The 21470-nt window shown below is 42.5% G+C and overlaps 1 protein-coding gene across 1 annotated transcript in view; it reads right to left on the bottom strand.

Annotated features, from left to right (window-relative positions):
* Window positions 1-17126, bottom strand: part of OSMR (oncostatin M receptor) — a 69755-nt gene extending 52629 nt beyond the window's left edge. Inside the window, exons 1-5 of the mRNA XM_006874681.1 lie at window positions 17034-17126; window positions 16074-16126; window positions 15615-15933; window positions 5730-5901; window positions 1459-1731 (exon numbers count right to left, since the gene is read on the bottom strand). Coding sequence (XP_006874743.1) covers window positions 1459-1731; window positions 5730-5901; window positions 15615-15933; window positions 16074-16126; window positions 17034-17126 — 910 coding nt within the window. The remainder of the gene's footprint in view (window positions 1-1458; window positions 1732-5729; window positions 5902-15614; window positions 15934-16073; window positions 16127-17033) is intronic.
* Window positions 17127-21470: the final 4344 nt, after the last annotated feature.

Genomic DNA, 21470 nt, shown 5'->3' with positions numbered 1-21470 from the left:
ACCCATCTCTCTGGGGGTCTTCTGCTTTTTTTGCTGATCCTCCACTTTACCCAGCATGATGTCCTTCAGTGGAGATGAGTCCTTCCTAGTAACATGTCTCAAGTATGAGAGATGAAAACTCGCCACCACTCTCAGAGAAACACCACAGAGGAAACACACATGGAGGATGGTCACACTGGATCAATGAAGCTATAATCCAAGAAATGCAAACACTACCGAAGCCACCAGGACTAGTAAGCAAGGAAGAAGCCTTCCCTTGAGTGTTCTGAGGGCGGTGACCCAAAGGGCACCTTGATATCAGTTTTTAGCCTCCATAACAAGCTCTGGTAGTGTAATGGGCCACATGTTGGGCTGCTAACAGCAAGGTCGGCAGTTTGAATCCAACAGCTACTCCGCAGGAGAAAGATGAGGCTTTCTGCTCCCGTAAAGATTTACAGCCTTGGAAACCCTGTACAGGGTCACTGTAAGTCAGAACCGATTCCACAGCACACAGCAGCTGTAGCAGAAACAACTGCCTTCATAACGGGGATAGAATAAACACAGAGCAGTCGTTTTAAGCACCAGGTTTGTAGTGATTTGTACTTGCAGTCCTAGGAAACCAAGTAGGTAACAGGGAAGTTCTATTGGGGGCCCGAGGCCAAATTACCCTGAACACCCCAAGGATCGCTGAGGTGGAAGCCTACACAGCAACAGGCAGGAAATGGAGAGACTTTGTAAGGTTGTGTCCACGATGCCTGCTAGCAGACACTCAATGAATAGTGCTAAAATGGATGGACAGATGAAGAAATAGAGCAGTGTTGTCTGGTTTCCAGATGCTGCAGTTTATGCTTACAATGTTAGAAAATCAGCCAGACTGTGTGACTCTGACAAACTGAGTCCCAGACTGAGAGTTCCAAGGACTAGTGAGAGCCTGAGTTTGCCTGCCGAGTTAGCGTGCACAATAAAATAGCATTTCTTCCAAGGCTGTGTGATCCCAGTGTTGAAGCCCTGTCTGGAAGCTTGTTTCTTTCCATCTTGAGCAGCTGAGCCAATCCCACTCTCCCATAACTCTCCTTGTGAGCTTCTCACACTGTTGGGCCACTGTGCTCGAATCCGAATTGGCATGGGGTCAGCTACTCAAGAAGTAGGACAGCTGGACTCTATCATGTACCGCCACTGTGAGGTGGAACCGACTGGACTGCACACCACAACAACAAGGCAGAGCAGGGTGTGTTCCTGTGACTCAGGTCATGCCGGAGCTTTCTCTTCTGTCATACTGTTGGTTTAGAAGCCAGTCGGAAATCTTGGGAGCCATACTTCAAGAAAACGTTTCCAGAGTCACTGCTAGAGGACTTGGAAAGCAAAAGTAAATCAAAGCCATTGAGTGGAAATATTTGCTTGTCTTCCGGTAAAGGTGATTCGAGCACATTGTTTCTCACAAGAAACCTGGACAGGGCCATGGAGAATTGGTAAACTTACTTGATACATAGAGAACGGTGCCATTTAGAAGCTTGTCATGCTCTGTGTTGCAATAGAAATTTGTCCCTGTTTTCTTAATAAAGGGAAGACTTCGCAAGGTGAATGTGGATACATTTGGAGTAAGTTGTTCTCCATGGATCCTGAGGCCATGCAAATAACAGTTTATTTTACTCTCACTTCTAGATATGTAACATATGGTGACACTGGAACCTTCTTCCATCAATTTGTCCTGGGGGTAAATGAAGAGTTGACCAGGCCCAAGAGAATCCTGGACTGCTGTACGTTAAAGAAAGAAGGAAAGGAAAGAGCTCGGTGAGAATTTCAGTCACAATTCAAATCACTGCCTCCCACCTTACTCAGCATCAGCAGCTGCCTTAAACTTCTGCCTCCTGCCTGAGGAGCCTCAACCTCTGCATCAAACCCATAAACGTCAGTGCTCATTAAACAAAACAAGACAACACAGATCCTGTCCATCACGTTGTTTACTGCTATGCTAATATCACTGCTGCTGTTGTTACAACACTGGCTGTCTGAGGTCACTGTGAGTTGGACTCACTGGACGGCAGCGAGTTAGTAAAGGTTACTATGTAAAGGTTACTAAAGGTCACATAGTAAAAGTTACTATGATAACAGTAGCTGCTTTCTGTTAAGTCCTTGATTAGTGCTCACACACATCCTCTCATGGCACTCTTATGACCTCAGGACAGGCAGGAATGAGCCCAAACTTGCTGAGCTGATATGTGGCAAAGCCATGTTTCCCCATCCCCAAAGTCAAGTGTCCCTCGTGACCTCTACGTTGTACTGTAACAGATCACATCTCTTCCCACCTTCTTAGAAATGCCAACCACTCAAATACCTGATGTTTCAACCTGCTACGAAGATTCCTACAAATCAGAGCATCAATGAAGCCATCCTTTCGAAAATCAGCAAGATCGATGGGTATTTTTATGCTTATTTTCAGCCATGGTCAGATGAGGTTGGCCCAATCTCAGCAGAAGTGGGTTGTTCTTCATGACACCCAAGGATTTCTACCGTCTCCCACAAGTTTCTCATTGATGTAAGAAACTACTTTTTTAAACAAACCCACCATCTCCCCATCCCTTCCCGGAGAACCCTTCTTGTATCAGCTTACCTGGAGGAGCTGCCCAGCCTGCAGTCAGGCCTCAGCCTCTCTTAGCCCTCCTCAGCCCACTGCAATCTGGCTGCTGGCCTCAACCACAAGAACGACTTCTCTTAGAAGGATTAACATGAGTCCTAGTGTGGCGCTGTGGGTTAACGTGCCGGACTGCAAAGCCGTTTGAACTGCAAGGTTGGCGGTTCAAGCTCACCAGTCACTCCTTGGAAACCCCATACAGGGTCACTGTGGGTCGGAATCGACTGGATGGCACTTAACAACAACAACAATCCCTATGAAGTGGAGGTTACAGGTATCCCAAATGTCTGACTTTTCCATTAATTTCTGAGACCAATCACCACTCTTCCCTCCCTTGTGCCCCAGGGTTCTGCAATAAGATGCAGCATCTCACAGAACTCACCAACTGTCAAGGAAACAGTCCACACCATTATTGTCGCTAAGTGCTGTCATGTGGCTCCCCCTCACAGAGATGCTGTATAGCGTTTCCAACTGAGACTGTAAAGCTTTATGGGAACAGACAGCCTCATTGTTCTCCTGTGGAGCAGCTGGTGGGTTTGAACCACAGACCTGTGGCTAGCAGTCCATTGTTTATCCTACACAGCCACAGCATTCTCCACACAATTGTGGAGGCTGCCAAGTCCCAAATCTGCAGTTCAGAAGGTCAGTCTGAAGGTTTCTCCTCACTCATACCAAATTGGGCTGTAAAAATGGGCTAGGAGGTGCCATCACTAACTGCCCCCATGGGGTATGGCTAGAGCAAGTTTGTTTTTAAAATTCTACTGGGAGTCCTGGTGTGGCGCTGTAGGATAATTGCTAGACTGAAAGATCGATTATTATCCGCATTTCATAAAGGAGAAAATTGAGTGAACTGCAAGGTTGGTGGTTCAAACTTACCAGCCAATCCTTGGAAACCCTATATAGGGTCACTATGAGTCAGAACCGACTAGACAATGCTTAACAAGAACAGTACTAACCACAGGTAATTATAATGTGCAACCAAGACTGAGCATCTGTGCTTTGGTGACTAAAGACTATTCAGGTTTTCCTCTTACTCTTAAGTCAGATTTGAAGATATCATTTTTAGACGTCTATTTTATTAGCATTGTTTATAATGTTATTTCCCCCCTCTCTCTTACTATCTTTGTAATCTCTATTTTCTCTGTACGCATGTCTCTCTTTCAGCAGTAGGATGTGATGGCTAAGGGTGAGCCCTGGGACCTAGATTGTCTGAGATGGACGCCGGCTCCACCTCTTGGTATCTTTGATGACCTTATTCTCTGCCTCAATTTTCTCCTTTATGAAATGGGGATAATAATATTACAGATTTAGCACAGGTGATAGAAGGGATAACTGAATAGCTATACTGCTTCAAAAGGATACCGGGTAGCATAGTGGGTTATAAGCTGGGATGCTAACCACATGGTCAGCAGTTTGAATGTATTAGCCTCTCCATGAGAAAAAGATGAGGCATTTTGCTCCCATAAAGATTTATATACCCTTGGAAACCCTATGCAGAGCTGTTATGAGTTGGAACTGACTCCATGTCACAAAATCAGCACCGCCAATGCTTAAAGCTGTGTTCATTCTGTTGTGTATAAAGTCAGGGCCAACTCAACAACATATAACGACAATAACATGGGGTACAAACGGTCTACACTCAACTAAAAGTTTCCAGTTCAAACCCATCCAAGGGGACTATGGAAGGTCTGGACTTTTGCTTCAAGCCAGGAATACCCTGTAGAACAGTTCTACTCTGACACAGAAGTCGGAACAAATTTGGTTCTGGTCTTACGGTGTTTAAAACAGTCATTAAAATGGAGTCACAGTGGTGCAAAGGGTTAATGAGTTTGGCTGTTAACCGTAGACCGGAGATTCAAATCGACCCAAAGGCAGGCAGGCAGTGGAAAGGCCTGGATTTGAAAGGACAGTCCCTGAAAGCCCTGTGGAGCTTAAGTGGGAATCAAATCAACAGCAAGTGGTTCGGTTAAGAAGCTTAGCTGGAGTTCCAAAACGGATGGCAAAACCCACTGTAAACTGTAGCTACACCAAACTTCAATTATCAAAAATTTTGAAATATCCTTAACAAGACGATTTAAAAGATATCTGTCCATCGTCTCTTTACTCTTCTCTCTCGATTGTTGCCCTTCTTAAGTGCCTCGAGTGGATGTGGATTCAGAGCAACCCCATGTGACAGGGCAGAACTGTCTACGAGGGTTTCCTAGGTTGTCATGGTTACTGGAGCAGATCCCCACGTCATTTCCTAAGGATTTGAACTCCTAACCTTGCAGTTCACAGGCACGTGCTTAACTGCTGTACCGTCAGGACTCTTCTTCCTCTAGATTACTGTTGCTACCACTTGGTTTTGTAAATAAAGTTTTATTGGAACAAGGCCACACTCATTTTGTGCTCATATTGTCTGTGGCTGCTTTGCCATTACACTGGCAGAGTGAAATCATCTTGACAGAGAACCTCAAAGCCTACACTATTTACTCTCTGATTCCTTATAGAACATTTTCCTGACACCTGTGATGCAACTGGGAGTCCTGGTGTGGCGCTATAGGATAGGCACTGGACCAGAAAGCTGGTTTGAACTGCAAGATTGGTGGTTCAAGCTCACCAGCTGCTCCTTGGAAACCATAGAGAGGGTTGCTATGAGTTGGAACCTACTTGATGGTACTTAACACTAACATGAAACATTTTGTGCTAGTTTATTAATTGTACTACAATTAATGTGAATTGCATCACTGGTGCCTAGGATAAGGAGCTCTGGTAGTGTAGTGGTTACGAGTTGGGCTGCTAATCTCAAGATCAGCAGTTTGAAACTCCCAGCTATTCCGTGGGAGAAAGATGAGGCTCTCTGCTCCCGTAAAGATTCACAGCCTCAGAAACCCTATCCAGGGTTGCTATGGGTCAGAACTGACTCCACGGCACACCACTACCACAATTAACACACTTTATACATTTGGAAGGCATCCATCACTTTCAGAATCTGCATAGTTGTCTCAGTGAACGGATTTAGAGGTAAAACCTAGCGGCAAGTTTCACACTCACGCCTGTCACTCTGCAGGAATCTCTTGATCCCCAAGTACTATTACATGTGAACACATTTTACTTGTTAAACCGCCTCACTTCTTACCATCCACTTTCTCCCAGGCACTCCATGTGCTCCAGGGCATTGATTCCAGAAACTCAGCATCATCCACGGCACTCCTGATTCTTACGAAGTGTGTCACACATTCCAAAGGAAGCTCAGATTCCCAGCTCCAATGCAGAACTTGGTTCGATTTCACGGTGGTACTGTAGTTCCCCTAGAAGTAAAAGGGAGAATCTGGAAACATCTGCTCCTGGATATTATCAAAGTCTAAACCTATGACACTGTGTAAGTGTTTCATGTTGTAAGTGCGGTCTATACTGAACTGGTCAGCTCCCAGGGAGGCAGCCATAACCTGTGACCTCTAGAATTCTCCTGGGAATCCCTTGTTGTTGTTAGGTGCCATCAAGTCAGCTCCAGCTGAGGATGACCCCACTGTACAACAGAACAAGGCACTGCCAGCCCTGTGCCATCTTTACGATCATCTGTAGGTATGTTTGAGTCCACGGGGGGAGCAACTGCGTATTTTGAAAGCCTTCCAACTTAGGGGGCTCATCGTCAGCACTGTTACCAGGTAATGTGTTAGTCCACTGGGTTTTCATTGACTGGTTTTCAGAAGCAGATTCCAAGTTTTTCTTCCTAATCTTAGCCTAGAAACCATACAAATGTTGTGAGTGTGCTTACTGGTATTTGATGTACTGGTCACATCGCTTTCATAGCAGTATGCAAGCCACGGGAGCATGTCACACTAAGAGATGCGTGAGTCTCAGGGGGCTCAAGGAAGTGGTAGAGAAAACAGAAGCTACACAGGTCTTAGGAGACGAGGTCAGAGACAGAAAGTATTTGGTTCCTTACAGAGACTTTCATAGTGCTGGTCACACAGAACCTACTACAAAAAATGTTAATAAACTAGAAAGGACCAAGCAGTGTTTTATTCTGTTGTTGGAACCGACACAACAGCACTAAAACAATACTAAGAAAACTGAGTCAATCTTTAAAAAATTAGTCAGGTTGATGGGTATTTTTTCGATTTATTTTTAGCCAGGGTCACATCAGATTGACCCACTGTCATCAGAAAAGGACTGCCCTTCATGACATGCTCTGAGTCCCACCGTCATGCAGAAACTGAGTGTCTCCCAGACTCCCACCTCTTCTCATACTAGTGGCCACAAGGACCAGACCACTCCCCAGAGGCTCTCGGGTCAGAATCTTAAGCTCTCAGATGTCAGTCACCCAGGAATGTCTGACTCTGTTCTCTGGGAAGCCTGTCCAAGTCTGACTGTAAAATTTAGTCTTTCAGTACAGGCTTTTGACTTAAAAAAAAAAAAAAAAGTATATATATGTATATATATATGGAGCTCTGGTAGCGTAGTGGTTACGAATTGGGCTGCAGTCCGGCAGTTCGAAACTACGAGCGGTTCCCCGGGAGAAAGATGAGGCGGTCTGCTCCCGTAAAGATTTACAGCCTCGGAAACCTTGTGCAGGGTTAAGTACCGACTCCACGGTACTTAACAACAACAACAATATATATATCTTTTGTGGTTTTGGTGTAACTTTACAGAGCAAATTCATTTCCCACCCAGCCGTTTACACACAGGTTGTTCCATGACTGTATGCAGTCCCCACAACACGTCAGCACTCCCTGCATGGCCATCTTGGGTCCCACTGCCCCGTTCCGCCTTCCTAACTTTGTTGATGTTTTGGTCTCATGTACTTGACTACTCTGAGGAGCACGTTCCTCCCAGCTGTCATCGTTCACTTAATAGGCCTGTCTTTTTTGGTCTTAATCTTTCCGAGACATTGACTTTCCCGTTCCCTAATTCTGTGCCTTCAGGATTCCTTTGCACTGTACCCTGTCTCTCAGGGTCCTCCGTGATCTGCCTCTTATCTCTCTCTGCAGAGTGATTTCTGCTAGTTTTCCCCTACAGGAATCTTCGCTACGACATATTTCTGGACTGTTCATTCTGATTCGACACCTAAGTGTATCCTCAACACAGTGTCCCCAGGCCACCTCTGCACTGGGAATTGGTTCCAAGAAAGATTTGTTTGTTCTTCTGGCAGTCCATCGTACATTCAATATTCATTACCAATACCATAATTCAAATGCATCGATTCTTCTATAGTCTTTCATGGTCCAACTTTCATATGCGGATGACATGATTGAAAATACCATGCTTGGGTCAGACACACCTTTGTCCTCAAAGTGACACCTTGCCTATCTGACACTTTCAAGAGATCTTTTCAGCAGATTTGCACAATACAATATGTCATTTGATTTCTGTGAGAATTGACTGTGGATGCATGTAAAATGAAATCCTTAACCACTTCAATATTTTCTCTGTTTTTCCAGATGCTGTTTATTGGTCTAGTTGTGAAGATTTCAGTTTTCTTTATACTGAGTTGTAATCCATACTGAAGGCCGTGGTCTTTAATACTCACTAGTAGTATATTAGAACTCATCTTTTAGCACTAAAGTAAATAATGTTCCTTTAGGATTCATAGGATTTCATAAGCTAATTTTCAGACATAGATTACAAGGCCTTTCTTTTTAGTCTTAGTCCGGAAGTTCCAATGAAACCTGTCCAGCAAGCATGAGCCTGCCAGTATTCGACATACTGATGATATAGCTTCCAGCATGTTATATGCTGCTGTTGCCAACAAAGTGACTGATGGGATAGCATGCTTGATTGTAAGCTTCATGCCAAGAGAGCAGGGCTGTGCTTCACTCTTCTCTACGTCTCCTTAGGTCCAGTCACTCTTGCTTCTCAGACTACCTCTCCAGTCCCCCAGACCCCAGAGCATCTCATTCCTGTTTGTTCTTTTCTCCACAGCTGGGAGATCCACCATTCATCTGTCAGTCTGTCTACTGTGAGGGGGTGAGTATTGCTGTGATGCTGGGAGCCAGGCCACTGGTATTTTATCGCAGACTGAAGACATGGGTAGAATTCCTCCATTTCACCACCACTGGCTTTAGCGGTTGGTGCGCAAATTCAAATAAAGTATTAGTAACTGGTCTTTCTTATAGGTGTGTGGATATTATCCTATCACAGATATTGTACTTCAAGGTAGATCTTGAAATGCTCTTTTGGACAATGAAGGTGGTACTGTTTCTTTTAAATTTTTATTTTCAGCATACTAAACCATTTGATTGATTCAAAATGACCAATACCAGCCCACTTCAGCTCACTAATACCTTGGATAATGAACCTTAAGCATGCCATTTCATCTTTGACAATTCCTAGTTTTCCTAGATTGATACTCCATATATTCCATATTCTGATTATTAATAGATGTTTCAGCTGTTTCTCCTCCGTTTGAGTTGTGCTCCATTTGACTCCTCATGGTCAACTCTACTTTGAGGAGGCAGCTCCTCGCCAGTCTTCCCGAGTCATACTTTAAGTGCCTTCCAACCTGAGGGGCTCATCTTCTGGCACTGCATCTGACAATGTTCTGCTGTTATGCATAAGGTTTTCAGTGGGTAAATATTCAGAAGCAGTCCACCTCTCCTTTTTCCTAGTCTGTCTTAGTCTGGAAGCTCAGCTGAAACCTGTCCACCATGGGTGACCCTCTTGGTATTTAAAATACTGGTGACATAGCTTCAAGCATCACAGCAACACATAAGCCACCACGGTATGACAAATAATATATAAATACAATACATAAAAACTGCTTGGATGTAGGCCCCCTATCAGAAATCTCAATCCATTACTATGAAGTAAGTTTCCTTGGTGTGGATTCTGTCTATCCTCAAATTGTCCTTTTTTGGTCTTTTTGTTAAGTGTAGTTGAGTTGGTTCTGACTCAGAGCAACGAGTAGCTGGTGGAACTGAACTGTTGACCTCGTGGTTCACAATGCAGAGATAAAATTTTCTTTGAATGTACTGATTTAAAGGGTTTTTTGTTTTCCTTAATGTGACAAATTGTCTTTGGGCTGTTTTCATCAATTGGAGTAGAAGTTTAATTTAACCTTTTCCGATATGAGTAATTCACAAGAAATTGGCACATGCATTTACATAGACATCTGCTGAGGTCATGGCGGTTCCTGAGTCAGGAGCTGTATCCCTCATCTGACTCACGCTCCAGGCCTCCTTCCATGCTTGACTTTCAGTCTCTGCCAACACATTCCGCCCTTGACAAAATCACAAAGCAAGTAGCTGAAAGGGAGGGCAGACCCTGAGCCTGTGGCAGGACCAGGAGGTGTTGGCCAGCTTGGAGCAGCAAGTGACTACTGGAAGACACTTCAGTATCCCTGTTCTAGCTGGAAACACCTAGAATGAGATGCTTTTCCTCTGGCATGTTTCAGAACTGCGTTGTGTGTCAGAGCTGCCCCTCTCATGTAAGGAACTTCTTTACAAAGGGAGACTGTGGTACAAACAAAAGCTTAAGCGGCATTCCCGACTCCCTTTCTCAGCGTCACAGTCCTGGGTTGAGCAAACAGCTGATAACCAAAAACTTGGTAGTGGGCATCTACTTAGAGGTACTTCAGAAGAAAGATCTGGCAATCTCCTACTGAAAACTCAGCCACTTAAATCCCTATGAGTTGCAGTTCTACTCGGACACATGTGGGGTCGCTAAGAGTCAGAGTTGTCTCTCCCAGTTTTATCCTGTTGGAGGGAGACCTTGTCTCTCTCCTTCAACTTCAGGCCTGAGAATTCAGAGGAGGGTTTCTTGTGACACTGTCTACCCTGTGTGACACACGGCCACTGATATTCGGGAGGCTGCAGGGGGTTTTCCCACCTCTCTGGATCTGCGGTGAAGTATAACATCATGCTAGCTCTCTGTGCCTCGGTTTCCTCATCTGTCGCAGTCTCACCTGCACTGGGTGTTGGTAAGGGGAGTGGAGAGAACAATGTAACAAATAAGGATAAACTCTATGCTCCGATTTTTGTTAATGATGGAAAAACATTTTGAAACGTATTATAGACACTGTGGTGCAACGTGACTAATATATAATTAGCATCACTGAATTGTACACAGAGAAGTGGTTTTTTATGGCTTTGTTGTACAGGGGAGTGTGTCTGCCTACTCTGTCATCTTGCAAAATGAAATGAGTACACCTTTTTATCAAGGACACAAACCAGGATCAGCACCAAGAAGAAATGCAGAGGGTAAGGTCTGGGAAGATTGACAACAGGAAGCTTCTGTGTCCACAAGGGGGCGCATGTCTTTCAGGAACCAGCAAGGATTGAGAAGGCAATGTTTTCTTATCTGTATATCACCACAATAAATATTTTAAAAGAGCGAGAGAAAACAAAAAAGCTACCTCTACTTTGAATGATCTTAAACCCTAGTCTACTATACAAATGGAGACCACAACTACTTTATCTTGTGAAGAGGATAATTACATGAACCAGAAACGAACAGTCTTTAGATACTTATTGAGGGAGGTCAACTTGATCTATGGGTAGTTATTTTCTCTAATGGTGCTAACACACTAGATTTCTACCAATTCTTCTAATACTTCCCTAACATTTATTTATTTTGGTGATACTAAGTCTCAAAATGACCTTTGCTTAATATTTTACTGAGCTCTATCAACAACAACATCAAACCACCAACCAGGGCATCCAACAAAAATATAAAAGGGAGACAGATGAGTGAGAGGGTCCACACATGAGCTGATGGTAGAGTAGGAACAGCTACCTGTGCGCAAGCATCGCTGTTGTGTAAGATAAGAAGAACATGAATCAACTCTCTATGGAAGACTGCCCACAGCGGTAGAACTATTGAAGCGGTACTCAAGCTAAATCAACAGTTAGCATTCGATAATGAGTGTGGAAACTAGAAAGTAGCTATTGTTGTTAAGTGCCTTGGAGTCGGTTCCAATTCATAGTGTCCCTGTACCAGGGTTTTGAGACTGTTCATCATTTTTTTTTTTTAAGTTTTTATTGTGAATTTTGTGTTCGTTTACATGGGTGGACATTATCTTTACATTCATCCTATCTTATTTTGTTTCGTTGCAATGATCACAATCCCCTGTATGCATCATCAAACAACCAAAGGGTACACCCCGCTTGCCTGCCCCCACCACCAGCCCACAGCCCCTCTCCCTCCCTGAGTCCAAAGTCCCCAGCCGCTCCTTCTCTCTACATTATCATCTCTACCTCCATCCCTAGTGGTCACTGTCTCTCCAGACAGGGTCCTGCACTTCGCTTTACTTCCTCCCTTGATGTTTCCAGGGATTTTCTGCTCCTGGACTGCAAAATCAGCCACTTCCCTCCTTTTGTTACAAAACATTTACATTTACCTTTCCAACACTCACTGTCAGACCTGATAGCAATCATTCCCTATTGAACCACAGGAGTCCTTTCCCCTTCACCTTTTATTAACCCCATCCAGACAGGTTGGAAACAATTCAGTGGAGGTTCTACCTTTCCCTGTATCCTCTGGAGCTAGGTTCCCTATTGAAAGCTTGTCAGCCAGTCACTTCTTGCCTTTATTGTTGTTGATGTTGTTAAGTGCCATTGAGTCGGTTCCGACCCATAGAGACCCTGAACAGGGTTTCCGAGGCTGTAAAATCTTTACGGGAGCAGAAAGCCTCATCTTTCTTCTGCAGAACTGCTGGTAGTTTCGAACTACTGACCTTGAGGTTCACAGCCCGATTTGTAACCACTACGCTACCAGAGCACCTTTGTAGTCTCCCCATTTTGGGTAGCCAATGTCTAAGTTCCCCATCCCTGTTGACCCTGTGTACCATGGGGGTGGGAATGATCCTCACTGTAAAGATTTGTCCGCTCCTTTATCATACTACATCCACAAACATGGGTCATTCATTCACTTGTAGTGGGCTAATCCTTTTTTTTTTCTTTCCTCTTCTAGTCGTGTTCTGATCATCTAGCCATTGATTCCAAGTCAAATAGGTACTATCTGCACTATCTGCAAGTGTGGGTGTTCTTGTGCATCTCACCTCACTTCATATCAGCTGGATGCTTCACACTCCATTCTAGTCCTCTGGGGTCATGTCCCTGCCTCTGGGCCCAGGAGTCTCCAGGTCTCGTCATACTGCTGGTACCTGATCTCAATCCAAGTTAACAGGAGTCTATTGAATGTGGTCGGACTTAACTCACAACTTCATTGCTGTTTTTCCCCCAATTCCCCTTATCGGTGACCAACGTGGGCAGCAGCAGGACTATATGTCTGCTAGTGTATTCCATTTAAGTTTCAGTCTTGGAAGGGGTTTGCTTTGAGGGGACCCGACACTTGCCTTGATGTCTCCTGGGCAATCAACTTGCTTGTTCTTGTAGTAGTCAATTAGACTGCTGTTATTGTTTTTGATTTTTCCTGCTGGTCTTTCTTTCAAGAAGTATCTTCTGTTCTGCTAGCTGCTGGAGACTGGTTTGCTTGTCCTTTCAAGTGGAAATGACCCACCTCAGAAGATTCTGGATGAGGATCAGGATTCCACCTATGGTCTTGTGCAATGCAAAGGCTCCGCAAGAAGCTTCCTTCACTGGGCACGTTGTGGCCCCATTTTAGATATTCCAATCAGTTATAGGCAGAAGACAGACTTACAAGCTTTCTCTGGTGATGTTTCTAAGGTATTCCTCTGTCTCCCCTTCAAGTGTCCATTTTACAATAGAAGGCATGGGAAACCAAGATTCAAAAGACAGCCAAGCATCTTAACATCATTTCCCCACTTTTACCCATTCAAATCATGCCTCAATCTTTGTATTCACGAGCCCTGTTGTTCCATGGTTATGATTACATCATCATTTACATCTGTCCCATTTTTAGCCCATGTAAACCTGCCTAGCTATTTTCCCATCCGCCTTATTTTTTCTTTCCCTTTCCCCTTCTAGTGTATGCCCCCCCTCCCCCCGCACCCAAACTATCCTGTGTCTATTCCCTGCCCTGTGCTCCACCTTCCCTTCCCTCCCCTTCACCCCACCCCATACACCCTGGTAACTAACAACAACAAAATAATAATAATATATATTTTTAAAGATAATTTTTTTTCTTCCCTTTTAGTGTGGGTGCTTTTTCTTAAGCTTTTACAATAATGGTCCTATGCCGTATTTCTCCTTTTGTGACTGACTAATTTCACTCAGCATAATGTCCTCAAGGTTCATCCATGTTATGCAGTGGCTTGCTGCTTCCTTGTGATTCTTCAGGGTAGCATAATATTCCATTGTGTGTATGTACCAAAGTTGTTTATCCATTCTTCCATAGATGGGCACTTAGGTTGTCTCCATCTTTTTGCTATTGTAAATAGTGTTGCTAAGAACATTGATGTGCATATATCTACTCGTGTTATGGCTCATATTTCTTGTGGATAAATACCAAGTAGAGGAATTGCTGGATCATAAGGTATCTCTAGCTCTATTTTCAACCTTCTGAGGAAGCGCCATATTGTTTTCCAGAGTGCTTGAACAATTTTGCAATCCCACCAACAATGTAGGAGGGTCCCAGTCTCTCTACATTCTTGCCAACATTTACTGTCCTCTACTTTTTTGATCTTTGCTATTATTGCTGGTGTGAGGTGATATCTCATTGTTGTTTTGATTTACATCTCTCTGACAGCACCTAACAACACAACAACAATGGCTAGTGACTGTGAACATTTCTTCATATGTTTGTTGCCTGTCTGGATCTCTTCCTTGGTGAAGTGTCTGTGCGTATCCTGTGCCCATTTTCTAACTTGGTTATTTGTCCTTTTCTTGTAGAGGTGTTATAGGTTCCTATATATTTTGGAAATTAGTCCCTTGTCTGATGTGTCATTGCAAAAGATTTTTTTTTTCCCATTCTGTGGGCTCCCTTTTTACTCTTTTGATGAAGTTTTTTGATGCACACAAGTTTTTAATTTTTAGTATGTCCCATTGATTTATTTTGTCTATTTTTGTTGGTGTAAGTTTCAAAATGTTTGGTAGTCTGTGTATGCCCTGTATTAGAGCTCTCATATTTCCCCCTATGTTTTCATTGATGAGAGACTGTTAATCTTTGCAAGAGCAGAAAGACTCATCTTTCTCCTAAGGAGTGGCTGATGGACTCAAATCATTAACCTTGTGGTTCACATTCCAGTGCTTATCCTACAGAGCCACCACACTCCCAGAAAGTAAACAGAAACTTTAAAATTAATCCCTGGAGAAAGACATCATGCGTGGTAAAGTGGAGTTCAGAGAAAAAAAGGAAGGCCCCCCAACTAGACGGAGTGGTAGCAGCCATAGGCTCGAGCGTAGCTATGATGGTGAGGCTGGCGGAGGACCCGGCAGTGTTTCGTTCTGTTGTGCACAGGGTCACTATGAGTCCGTACTGATTCGATGTAAACTAACAACAACGATGTTGTAGATGCAAAAGCATCAGGAAAAAATAGACACAACCATTATTTGAGCCAAGATGAGCAAAAAATCTTTCCCAAGTAATTCAAAGACAAAAAGTGTGTGAAATTAAAGATGATTAATTAACAGTAGAACAAAGGCCACTGGTGAGGGACTAAATGGCACGGTGAGCCACTCTCCAACATTTCCATGGGGAAACTCTTCGTTGCTGGAATGGAAAGAGCTAGAATTCATTGTCCCTTCAGCACACTACAAGCAGAATTTGATTTAACTTAGGTCATGTAACTGACAAGAAGCTGTACTGGCAAGGGAAATATTGCCAAATTATTTGATCTTCTTCAGAAAAATCACTGATAAAGAAAAAAGAAGGAAAGGAATAGGGTGATTGATCCCCAGAGACCTCTGAATTTTAGTATTCATGGGGACAGACCCAACAGTCCCTGTAAGAGAGAGCAGAGCCCACTGAGAAGATAGTGTACATCCCTAACATGATTTGTGTTTACCAAAGTAGTCAAGAATCCTCTTATTTAAAGGCCAAAAACACAGATGCTGAGGAAAATTGGTCTGAGCTGCTAAAATGTTTCCATTGGATGTTAACAGACAAATCATGACATAATAAAAAGATTTTTAAAATGCTGAGCCAAAGAACATATACTTACCACCCAGACAACATTGGATGTTTCAATCCTGCTGATCTCTATCTGAAAAATCATTCGTACTTTCTGATGATAAAGAAGGCTGTGGATGCTCCATTGTAAATTCAAACATTGACGTTTATAATCAATGGAAACTTTCAATGATTCAGGAGCCAACAGTAGAGTTTCAGATAAGGCTGAAAGACCAAAACCAGGTAAGAAATCACATTTCATGAGCGCATGACTGGATAGCCGCAGGTAATTAAACTCTTCAGTATAATCATTGCTAAAATTTGGAAACCATTGCTCATCTCTACATTCTAGACTCAGACACCTTGAAAAGCTGAAAGGAAATTTAGGAATCAACTTATAGATGGAGAAATTAAGACCTAGATGAGAGACATTATCTGCTTAACAATACACAAAAAGTTAATCAATTGATGCACAGTGAAAACAAAAGGATCTGCTATTGGACAGTCTAACTGGAAACTTATGACATGGTTGCATAAAGGCTTTTTGTCGTAAGTTTTACAGTTCTAGAAATCAGAATAAAAGCTTTGACAAATACACGCATTGTATGAGCTCACATATAAAAAGATAAAACAAAGTAAATATAAAGTTTATTAGTGGTCCCCAGGGGCGGGAGGGAGTTCTGGTGTGGCACTGCTGGAGAAGCACTAAACACTGGACTGCTAATTGCAAGGTCAGTGGTTCAAACCCACAAGCTGCTCCTTGGAAACCCTATACAGGGTTGCTGTGATTTGGGACCAACATGATGGCACACAACAACAACAACAACAACAAGAGTGGGAGGGAAGGGGTGGAGGGAGTTTATGTGATGGAAAATTGCATTGATCAGGGCTAGGGTTGCATAGCTAATTATCACAAGTAATGCCAAGAAGCTGTATACCTGTGAAAAGTTAAATTGGCAAAAGTTGTGTGATACACGTAAGCATAAGAAGAACAATTTTTAAAAAGTGTAACTGCTGATGCTGCTTACGTGCAACCAAAAACTTCATGGATCTGCTTCCTTGATTTGGAGGGTTAGGATCATGGTTTCACCAGAAAGCCCAGTTTATTGACCTAACATGGTTAGTGCTTCTGCTCAGCCTCCTAGTTCACTGGGCACTGCCTGGGGACTTAAAAGGTTACATGCAGCCACCCAAGGCAAACGACTGGTATCTATTTACCTGGAGTAACAGAGGAAGGAGAGTCAGGAACAGGGTAAGGAAATGAAATGTGTGGTTAACTGCCTCCAGGAACAACTGCCAGGAGACCAGAAGAAATGAAGAGCACCTAACAACCATTATTAAACATTTTGATCAAAGATTTTATGGAAGAATCCTCATCAAAAAGGAGAAAATGCAGAAGAGGATTACAATTCTCAAGGACTCCAGACTTTCAGGAGTCATGGAGTTATGAATGAATCACTGCAACAATTACCCTGAGATACTCGTTAAACCTAAAACCAAAAATATCCCCTGAAGTCTTCTGAAAACCAGACAGGAGTTTAGTAAAAATGTCTGTCTTGAGCATGTTGCTCTTTTGAGAACTGTCTAAATGGAGTCCATACTCAAGACGGCAGCACTAAAGCAATGTGACTAGGAACTGGGGAGAGGGTTAAGGTGGCCACCAGGGAGCTGAGACATGAGGAGGAGGAAGGGGAGGAAGAACAGTTTGTCAGAAATTACTGATTCATGCTTTCTTCAAAATGTGAAATAAATACAAGATTTTGGGAATTGAAATAGAAGGGCCTATTATGCAAGTAGACACTTTGTCTTAGCTGGGGAGTATAAAAACACTCTTGGGACCTATTATATTTAAAGATGTGGAGGAACATGCCAAATTCCATCTGATACCAGTAATGATATCGTCCTTACAAGTCTTCTTTAGAATTTTGTTTGAATTTATGGCAGTTCCCTGTTAAAGTGCTGCTGCAACCATTTGTAAATTAACTTTGGCATAATTGCACTTGCATGTGATATTAATAATATTGTTGGATAATTTCCACATTCTAGTTGTATTACATTTCTTTGGAATGGGCACGAATATGGCCAGATATCTTGACATAGATTAGCAAGCACTTTCAGTGTTGTATCCATTTTAAAACATCTTCATTGATAATTCATCAATTCTTAGAGTCTTCTTTTTCAACAACGCCTTCACTGCATCTTGAACTTCTTCCTTCAATGCCATCAGTATTGTTGTTGTTGTTGTTGTTGTCAGGTGCCACCAACTCATAGCGACCCCATGCACAGCAGAATGAAACAATATCTGATCCTGGGCCAACCTCACTACCACTGCCACACTTGACGTCATCCATGATGCCACCTGGCCAATCCATCTCATTGGGGGTCTTCCTCTTTTTCTCTGACCCTCCACCTTACCCAGCATGACATCCTTCTCCAGTGACTGTTTCCTCCTGACAATATGTCCAAAGTATGAGAGACGAAGTTTAGCCATCTTGGCCTCCAAGGAGCACTCTGGCTGCACTTCTTCCAAAACAGATCTATTGGTTCTTTTGGCAGTCCATGGCACTTTTAGTATTCTCCTCCAACACCACAATTCAAAGGCATCAATTCTTCTACGATCTTCCTTATTCACTGTCAAGCTTTTGCATCCATAAAAGGCTATTGAAAATACCATGGCTTGGGTCAGTCGCACCTTAGTCCTCAAGCTGACATCTTTGCTCTTCAACACTATAAAAAGTTCCTGTGCAGCAGATTTGCCTAATGCAATACGTCATCTGATCTCTTGACTGCTGCTTCCGTTAGTGTTGATAGTTGATCCAAGAAGAATGAAGTCCTTGACAACTTCAATCTTTTCTCCATTGATAGTACCTCTTAAATGGTTGAGCATTGGTCAGTTCTCTTTTTTTTCTGCAACCAATTCTTTTTGGATACAGTGACTCTGGATTCTTCCCATCTTCTTTGAATGCTTCCTGAGTTGTTCAACATTTCACCCATAGAATCTTTCAATATTGCAACTTGAGGCTTGAATGTTTTCTTCAGTTCATTTGGCTTGAGAAATACTGAGGATGTTTTTCCCTTTTTGTTTTCTAACTCCAGGTCTTTGCACATTTCACTATAGTACATTACTTTGTCTTCCTGAGCTACCTTTGAATTCTGTTCTTACATTATCATTTCTTCCATTTGCTTTAGCTACTCTACATTCAAGAGCAAGTTGTAGAGTCTCTTCTGACATCCATTTTGGTCTTTTCTTTTTTCCCTGTCTTTAAAACAAATACACTTTCTTCATGCATTAGCCATTAAATGGATGGAAAATAAAACCACAATGAGATACCACTCTTCCACTCTTACTAGAATGTCTATGTATTTTTTAAAAGTCAGAAATAAACAAGTGCTGGCAAGGATGTGAGGCAATCAGAATTTTCCTCCATTGCTGGTGGGAATGCACAATGAAAAACACAATCGGGGCAAGATGGTGGAGTAGGGCAGACACACTTAGCAGACCCTCTGCAACAAAGACCTGGGCTACATAGTGAAAGAGATACAGATGGCGGTCCTGGAACCCTGAGCTTCAGAAGAGAGGGCAGAGAGGTTGGCTAAGCACTGACTGGAAGAGGAAGCTGGATAGGAGAAGAAAGAGAGAAGAAAAACAAGCCAATTGTCAGCTATCGTGGAGTGATACAGCAGCCTGCAGGCACAGGCCCATCTGTAGGTGGGAGACAAAGGGGTGCAACTCTCCCTTGTTCTCTTGCCCTCCTGGTAGCTGGGGTCTTGTCAGTCCCACCATCAAAAACACAGCATCCAGTGGTGCCCACTCTTGTGCACCTCTGTCTGGGGTCCTTCCAGAGGCGCTTGAGCCTGCCCTAAACTACCACAAACAGAGAACGGAGAACTGTGTTCGGACTTCCTTCCAGTTGCTCTCACATCCACCAGGAGACAGGTGGTGAGTGCCTGAGAACACACCAACAGATAGTCATCAATTAGATATTAATGCAACAATACCACAATGTCTCGGAGAAAACAGGTAATTTCAGCTTACACAAAGAAACAAGACAGAGTGACCACAATATAGAGTCAGAAAATATAATATCAGAAGTGGAACCAGAACTACTTGAGAACTAATTAGTAAGGAATTTAAAAGAATTTTTTTAGGTACCTTCAACAGATCGAGAGAAAGATCAATGAATTCAAGTAAGAATTTATGGAAATAATACAAGAACAAATTGACAAAATAAATGTAAAATTGGAAGCCACACAAAAACAGCAACTACAAAGTAAAAAAAATAATACTAAGACATCAGAAACAGATTATACAATGAAAAGGCAAAATTGAAGGCCAAATCAGGACTTTTGAAGACAAATTTTTCAATACTCATCTTCAAGAGGAACAATCAGAAAAAAAAAAAGCATTTAAAAAAATCTTAAGGAAGCCTAAGATTTAAGAGGAACACTATCAAAAGGAATAACTTACATGTGATTGGAATTCCAGAATAGGAAGAGAAAAATAAAACAAACCGTAGAAAAAACTTTTTAAGAGTTGCTGAAAGAAAACTTAATTAATATTATGAAAGAAGAGAAATTAGCCATTAATGAAGTTAAACAAACTCCAAAAGCATAAACCCCAAAAGAAAATCACCAAGATACATCATAGGACCTAGCCAGATGGAATACACAGAAATCAAATCGACTACATCTGTGGAAAGAGACGATGGTAACAAGAAGTCAAAACAAGGCCAGGAGCAGACTGTGGAACAAACCATCAATTGCTCACATGCAAATTCAAACTGAAGCTGAAGAAAATGAAAACAAGTCCACGAGAGCCAAAATAGGGCCTTGAAAATACCCTACGTGAATTTACAGACCATCTGACGAACAGATTTGATACACTAAACACTAAAGACTGAAGACCACAAGAGTTGTGGGATGACATAAAGAAAATCATACATGAAGAGAGCAAAAAGTCATTAAGAAGACAAGAAAGGAGGAAAAGGTCAAAATGGATGTCAGAAGTGACACTGAAACTTGCTCTCCAGCGAAGAGATGCTAAAGCAAATGGAAGAAATGAGGAGGTAAAAGAGCTGAACAGAAAATTTCAAAGGTCTGCTAGAGAAGATAAAGCCAAATATTACAACAAAATGTGCAAAGATCTGGAATCAGAAAACCAAAAAGGAAGAACATGCTCAGCATTTCTCAAGCTGGGGTAACTGAAGAAAAAATTCAAGCCTTGACTTTTGTTATTGAAAGACTCTCTGGGCAAATTATTGAATGATGCAGAAAGCATCAAAAGCAGATGGAAGGAATACACAGAGTCATTGTACCAAAAGGATATGATTGATGTTCAACCATTTCAAGAGGTGGCATATGATTAAGAGCCAATAATACTGAAGGAGGAACTCCAAGGTGCATTGAAGTAATTGGCAAAGAACAAGGCACCAGGATTTGATGGAATGAAAATTTAAATCTTTCAAGAAAGTCAGGAGGCACAGGAGGCACTCACTCATCTATGCCAAGAAATTCGGAAGAAAACTACCTGGTTAAATGACTGAAAGAGATCTATATTTGTGCCCATTCCAAAGAGAGGTGACCCAATTGAATGTGGACATCATCAGACAAAATCATTGCTATTCCACTCAAGTAATGTTTTAACAAAGTTAATTTAAAATGGCTGCAACCATACATTGACAGAGAACTTCCAGAGGTTCAAGCCAGATTCAGAAGAGGCCGTGGAATGAGGGATGAAATTGCTGATGTCCGATGGTTCTTGGCTGAAAGCAGAGAATATCAGAAAGATGTTTACCTGTGCTTTACTGACTACACAAAGGCTTTCAATTGTGTGGGTTATGACAAGCTATGAACAACATTGCGAAGTATGAGTATTCCGGAACACTTAATTGTGCTCATGAGGAATCTG

The sequence above is a fragment of the Chrysochloris asiatica genome, unplaced genomic scaffold (genome assembly GCF_000296735.1).
Source record: "Chrysochloris asiatica unplaced genomic scaffold, ChrAsi1.0 scaffold00293, whole genome shotgun sequence".
NCBI classification, from domain to species: Eukaryota; Metazoa; Chordata; class Mammalia; order Afrosoricida; family Chrysochloridae; genus Chrysochloris; species Chrysochloris asiatica.
This window is presented reverse-complemented; position numbering and strand designations above follow the sequence as displayed.